General features: G+C 43.6%; 1 protein-coding gene across 1 annotated transcript; it reads right to left on the reverse strand.

Annotated features, from left to right (window-relative positions):
• Window positions 1–1,079: 1,079 nt before the first annotated feature.
• Window positions 1,080–7,161, reverse strand: LOC308305342 (uncharacterized protein). Its single transcript, XM_080750118.1, has 6 exons — window positions 6,831–7,161; window positions 6,231–6,287; window positions 5,033–5,398; window positions 3,379–3,618; window positions 2,697–2,799; window positions 1,080–1,546 (listed from the first exon to the last, which is right to left on the reverse strand). The coding sequence occupies exons 2-6, from the start codon at window positions 6,280–6,282 to the stop codon at window positions 1,483–1,485; spliced, it is 825 nt and encodes a 274-aa protein (XP_080606244.1). The 5' UTR covers window positions 6,283–6,287; window positions 6,831–7,161; the 3' UTR covers window positions 1,080–1,482.
• Between the last annotated feature and the right edge of the window lie 255 nt (window positions 7,162–7,416).

Below are 7,416 nucleotides of genomic sequence, written 5' to 3' on the forward strand. Positions count from 1 at the left end.
CACAGGATGTGTTCCTCGGGCACTGTTGTGGTGTGCTCTTCTAGCCTTCTTGGATCTGAGTTGAGGTCCTGTAAGGTGACCTGGTAATGGAGGTCTTGTAATGGAACAAATGGAGGCCTGTAACCCTGACTGATTCCAAAACGTCAGCACTTTTTTAAGCAGACAAGATCTTTAGCTAAATCTCCCAGAGGAACAGTTAAACTTTCATGGCAGATGTTCCATCATCCTCTCCCCTCCCACACTCATCCATCATTTAACTTTGGGTTGCTAGGTTGCTGTAGGTTTTCCTTCATGTGGTCCTCTGGAACCGAGTCAAGCTCAACTCCTACAATTCCAAGTGCTTGTCAGGGTGGGGGGGAGGGGGGTCTCCAGTTCAAATATGATTATTTCCTATGGGGTTGGGTCACAGCCTTAAAGGTTTGTGAACCCCTGCGCTAGGACATGGCACTAATCCTGTTAAAGTCCCCTGGCGCCTGGCATTTTGTTTTATAATGCAATTTTGGGTTATGGCTGGGGATGGCCGACTTGGAAGGATTGGAAGGACACATGACATCCAGTATCCCTAATCTGTGCATGTCATATAGGTGAACATTTTCGAAAATAGCAGATCTACAAGCTCACAAAATGAAGTACATGACATTGCATTGCAACTTGTGATCTTGTCGATCGGCAATTATCGGCTAAAGCGAGTTGGTGTAGAGGGAAACAATGTTACGGGCGGGCTAAGTATAGACCCCTGAGGGATGAGTGTAGGATGAATTTCAGGTAGCGAGTTTTGTAAATATACACTTTGTTTGCATTCTGGGATGTGGAGAAAGAAAACTCCTCAAACAGGTCATCCCTGGGGTTCATCATCTCACTCCCAAAAGCAAGAGAATTAACAATGGAACAGAACCCTCTGGGGAAACTGTTCAATGGAGTTGATGCACTCTAGATACACACATACTCTAACTCATGTATACAGTGTACAAGACTAACTTACTGCAGACCCATCCATGCCACTGTGGAGATTTCTATTTGAATTAGCTCATTCAAATATCAATATGTGAGTCAATACACATGCTGCCTGTGGTGGAAGGTTTTATTTCATTACAAGGACAGTGTAGCTTAATGCACAGTAGGTAAAAACTAATATTCTTTCATGAAAAATTATTCCCATTTCATATTTGCATGCATAATAATGTCAGTAGTAGTAGCTCGACAAGAGGCCATCTAAGGACAAAATGACGGCACAGTGTAAGGAGTCGGATAATATTTGACAAATCTATCAATGGAACACTATCATTTGCCGGCAAGCAGTTCACTCTCCACATTTGTCAAATTCAACAACGAGGTCATGCTGCTCACGGGACAGGAGGTTCCTCTCGAGGAGTGGCGTCCATTTTCAGTCCCCCGGCACCAGTAACAGGGCTGAGGAAAACGGAACGTCCAGCAGCTTTCCAATGTCAAAGCCACTGGGGGAAATGTGTAGAGTACATACTTTCAGATGTTCTCATGCATGTTGTCATGCAGCCGCTCGCCCCTGCTGTTGTGTAGTCTTTTCCTCCTAGATATAGAATAATAGAAAACCAAATATCATATCATGATTCAAACAGAATTGGCATACAGTAAATACACCAGCTTCACAAAACCTAATAATAATTACTCCGTTGTTAACAAAGATGGTGCGATCATGCCTCATTATATCTCTACCCCGTATGGAAAAAATCTCTATGCAATATTCAGATTTTCCCACAGCAGCATTTTAGATGTTGAGACTTTGGCTATTCGAAAATAGCACATACAAGCTCATAGTGTGTCACTTGGTGCCGCACTATGAGCTTGTAGATCTTTTATTTTTGAAAAATATAAACATTTTGTGCAAACCCTTGAATATACCTGTATATATTTTTTTCTTAAAGCAAACATTTTAAACTCAAATCTTTGCTTCTGGGGGGTACCCAGCAACAAAATATTTTAAGATGGGGGTCGGCAGCCAAATACATATCATTTTGGGTCTTCTTGACTTCTTGAAAGTTTGAGAACGACAGCGACTGATATAGCAAACATACGTTGTTCAGAAGACTGTTATAGGATTTAGAAGACGTTTTGTTGACAATCGGCCTCAGGTCTTGGATGGGTTAAGCTTCTAGCATAAGAGCAGTTTTGAAGAGAGATGTGTATCTGTGCAGTGCAGTGTGACTCCTGGCCCCACGGTGTCAGCAGGCAAACATACTGTACCCAGGGGTGTCACACCACATTCTGGGCCCTGGGTACAAGGATTCACTGCGGGCCCCCCATGAATGTTCTTCATAGGGGGAACTGGGAACGCATTATTACACATTATTTTGTGCTTTAACTATTGAAAAATAGCAGATATACAAGCTTGTAGATCTGCTATTTTTGAAAAATCTTGAACATTTGTTTTTTTCTTTTGTACTATGTTTCTATGTAAGTGGTGCTCAAACTTTTTCATGTCAAGGACCCCCAAAATGATATGTATTTGGCCACGGACCCCCATCTCAAAATATTTAGTTCCAGGGACCCCCCAGAAGCAATATTTGAGGATCAAATGTTCGCTTAAAAAAATACATATATTCAAATATTTGCACACATTTTCATGACTTTTCAAAAATAGCAAAATAATTAAGGCCCCTCCACCTTGGGCCCTGGTAACTCAGTCCCACTCCCCCCCCTTGTGCCGCCCCTGACTGTACCTCCACAGCAGAAAAGCCAACACTCCTCCACACGCTCCGAGGATGACAAGGCACACCACGACCGCCGTCGTAGCGCGGCCCCTGCCCTCTGTCTCGCATGGTGCTGTCGGTGTCAGGCACAGAAAAAGGCATAGGAACAGTTCAGACAAGCACACACAACACACACTCTCACAGAAGACAGAAATCCAAACAAGAACACCCTAGTACGCAGTCACTGAATTAATTAACTGCATCAAGAGGAACCTGACCTGGATCATGACTTTGAACTGTGCCGCTTTACCAGATGGGAAGATGTGCATTTTTTTCAGCATCATTATAGCTACAGTAAGTATCAACAGTAGTGTTGGTAGCAGCAGTAGGCTTCTAACATTAGTCGTTTCTGGTTGTACAGTATTACACCCTGTATTATTAGCCTACGTTACTGAGGCCCAGATTGGGAAATCCCTTCATAGCACAAACAGCTATGATACAAATGCATATGGGGCGTGTCACATATTAACATGCACGTGCACACACAACAAATTAAAAAAGATTCCCATTTTATTCTTGAACCCTATAAACATAGGGTTCAGAATTTCAACACAAAATGGCAGTGCACATAACAAGGACTGCATTGCTAGTGTCTGACCTAACAGCAGATGGATGGCACTGGTCAGTGAACCAGCCTGAAGCCATACAGTACCTGCTGTGTACGTGGCAACGCTGTGGCCCAGCTTGTTAGTGACCATGCAGGTGAAGTGCCCACAGATGGGCGTGCTTGAGACAGACAGGGTCTTCCCATCTTTGGACACATTCCCCACAGATTTGCTGACGGCTGCTCTCTCGTAGAGCCAGCTGAATTGTGGGTCCGTCCCCCAGGCTTCCGCACAGACGAGGATGGAGTGAGAGACGTTAACGCTCACCGAGACGTGGTGCACAGGCTCTGCGGAGACAGATAGATGCAGGGTTCGATTTTGGGGAGGGCGGGCAGGGGCGTCACAAGGGGGGGAAAAGTGGGACTGAGTTACTAGGGCCCAAGGTGGAGGGGCCTTAATTATTTAGCTATTCCCAAGGTGGAGGGGCCTTAATTATTTAGCTATTGAAAAATAGCTTGTATATCTGCTATTTTTCAATAGTTTAAGCACAAAATAATGCCTTCCCAGTCTAAATGGGTAACTTTAACTCCCTCCCCCCATATGAAGAACATTCATGGGGGGCCCGCAGTGAACCCTTGTACCCAGGGCCCAGAATTTGGTGCGACACCCCTGGATGCAGGGTTCGATTTTGGGGAGGGCGTGGTTATAGACGGAGGGGCAGACATTTCATGAACCACGTGAACCCTATCCACAAGCTCCCGACATGTCACATTGCAACGTGCTGTGAGCTTGTAGATCTATTTTGGTTATTTTTTAAAGGGTTAGGGTTAGGGTTAACGTTTAAAGATTTGAAATGAAACAGCAGAGGCATGGATTCAGAGTGCCCATATAGTGATAAACTGTGAGTTAGAGACAATGATGTTGCCTGTTCTGTTTCTCTTGTACCAGTTGTTCTCAACTACCCTGATCAATATTAGGCCCTATATAGACACCCTGAAAAGTTATTGTGCCAGCCCAGCAGAAATAATAACAGCCAAAGTATAAAATAGGGTTAAAGCGTTAAACTGATTGTGATGCTATATTAACAAATTTAGCTGGGGACCCCCTGGAAGTAAGTGTAGAAATGTACCTCAGAATGAAAGTACTGTAACACTCTGGATTTTGCTGTGTAATAATTGCCATTTTATGCACCTATTGTTAAGCTCTTTCAATTGAAAATGTTACACAGTACAGTCACATCTATGCATCACATCTTAATTTTAATCTATTTTTGTGTGTGTTGTGGGGTTAGATAAAAAATAAAAAACGTTAACAGCTTACATCTGTGTATTACATTTTGTATGGCTTTGCTTTTAAACTAAACTGTTGTAAACTAGAGACCATCAAACTGTAATGAGTGGAGATGATGGTGAGATTTGGAGAATATCTTATTACTAGAGACTGTGTGTATATTCCTCAGATAAAAGTAGAAGGATGTCTAAAAGGGATAGTGTGATTTCATGTTAGGGGCGAGAATGAAATGGAGAAGCACAGAAGTCGAGATGACAGATAGAGGGGACAGTGGAACCGATAAACTGACAGTGGTAGCAGAGGCTGATGAAAATGAAAGCAAGGATACTTTAAAAGGAAAAATAGCAAAACCAGAACTGACTGGAAACCTATAATCCTCCATGAGGAAGCGAAAAAGCGTAGCATGACGAAATAATCCAGAAACAAAACCTAGGAGATTGTAGTGTGCAGAAAAGGGGATTCTGATAATACCATATTCTCTGACAATGCACTGTGCAGTGGTTTTCACTCCTCTTTGATCCGTCACGGTTATGGCATAAACACCGCTGTCTGCCTGCGTGTATTCCTTCAGCTCCAGTTTTGTCCCCTGCTCTTCTGCACTCACATGCGCTTTTGGGAGTTTGTCAGCACACGTTCTGTTTTTGCCAGGACACGTGGCCACTGTCACTTTGCTGGGGTCTCTTCCAGTCTCTGGTTCCCGTTCCCAGGTTACCATGGCGACCTCTTCCAGGGGTCCGTGGTTGATCTTGGCATGGAGAACCAGACTGGTGCCGGGGATTACGTGGACGGGTTCCTCATCCACAATGTGCACAGACATGCACCGGTACCCACACGGCACTGCATGACAACAGAGAGTGGGAATCATTGTTATTTCTCCTTCCTAATAGTGCATTCTGAGGACTGTCTGCTTGTGCACTTGTATAGTGATAAATGAATGGTTGACTACAGTACGTGGTTGACTTACATTCTATATACTTTTGGCTGTTCGCCCAAGGGAAGTGCATTGAGATGACGACTAAAACTGCCAGCTGCTATAAGTAATCTACACGGTTCTGTCAATTTAGACTGGCATACCAGGATGTCATTCCTACAACTTTTTCCTCAGCATGGGCCTTATGAATATGTATGCCTGTTTCCTGTCAGGCCAAGTCAGCTAGTGATTTATGGACCATGACAGCTGTGCCTAATGTGATATCCATCAAACCACGTTAGTACGCTAAAATCTATGTCATAGTTGCAGTGGACCAGGTACAGTAAGCCCCTCTGTATTCACAGAGTTGCAGTGGACCGGGTATTCACACAGGGAAATTATTAATAACGCGTCCCAAAGCGTGCAGTAGCTCGGTAGAAACATGAGAAACCGGGACATACTAAGTAATGCACTCTGGCTACAAGACAGTGTAAAAGGCTGTTTAAGCGTCTATAATCTCTAATTTCATTTACATGCTTGCATATACAATCTACCATGCATTTACATACTTGCATCTGGACAGAAACCTATTGGTTTAGCCTGAGATGACCTCGTTTCCCTTGCAGTGGACAATCTACAGCACTGAATGAACGGTAGTACTGCTGAAGTGCAGGAAATTATATTTCAAGACAATAACCTGGCTAGACTGGCTGATTTAATCAGAAACCTCAACACACAGTTTATTTGCAAAGGCCTTACTTAAGAGAAGTAGCAGGGCAACTCTCCAGCATCGGAAATAATGAAGATCCATGATACCTGCTGGTGAAAAGGCAGAAACTTTGTGAGGGAATTAATAGACTTTGACCTCACATTTTCTTGCAACATGTTTTCTCTATTCACATGGGAGGGATGTGCAAAGCACAGCAAGGACACTTACACCATTTCCAGACACAATAATACAAAGGCTTACAAATAAACATTACAATTTAACTGGTTGCCCTGTTAAGTGGTCTCCTAACGTTTAGAATGAATGTCTTCCATTATAAACACCACCACATTGTGGCACTGCAACCTGCAGTAGAACCACGACTTAGACCAGAACAGAGACTAATGTGTATGGGGCCAAAAACAAATTAGGTACATCGGAGCACTGCTGTTACAGTACACAAAATCATAGGGAAAATACTCCCAGCAGTGGAGGAACACTGACCAAAGCTTTGTAGACAAATATCTGTAACTTGGAAATTTCATGTTCTATTTGAAGGGTGTTATATGAAAACTGAACTTCAATTTGTCCAGCCGAGCACAGTAATTTGCACAGGGGGTAAAAGCCAGTCTGCTAAAATGGAATTCACCTACCTTCCCAGCACGCAGGTACACAATACAGATGAGTCAGAGCTGTTCTGAGTCTTGGGACAATTTCCTCTCCACATTCAAAAGACTTTACCCAGGGGTACAGTGCGGGACAATGTCTGCTTGCAGTTTTATGGACCCAAATAAAACAATTTCAGACAGGTTTTCAATGTACTTGCCATGCTGTCAACAAAACATATCCAGGAACAGAATATAGCTGCAGATCTCGGCTCCGAAAGAAAGAATATAGCACTCCAAAACCTAGATGTTTACGGCATGTGACAAAATGTCCATTTGAGCAGAACAAAAGGCCCCAGGAACTTGTGTGCTTCTCTGAGCTTTTGTCATGTCCAGGCAAGTAGTGAGAGGTTCTGTAGGCGTTACCTAGTTTCCATGCTGTGCGATTTCCTCTGCCCCTTCCTGTACAGTAATTGCCATTGCTATCGCACAGTTTTAAATAGTTACGCTCTCCAGTTGAATAACAGCCCTCCCCATAACCCTACATAACCCCCCACACACCCTTCCCTCTATCCCCAACCTCTATCAGCAGTTTGGCCCTGGCAGGCGAGCACACACTCCCACAACAATGCAA

Source organism: Nannobrachium achirus (genome assembly GCF_963921795.1).
Source record: "Nannobrachium achirus genome assembly, chromosome: 2".
In the NCBI taxonomy this organism is placed as follows: Eukaryota; Metazoa; Chordata; class Actinopteri; order Myctophiformes; family Myctophidae; genus Nannobrachium; species Nannobrachium achirus.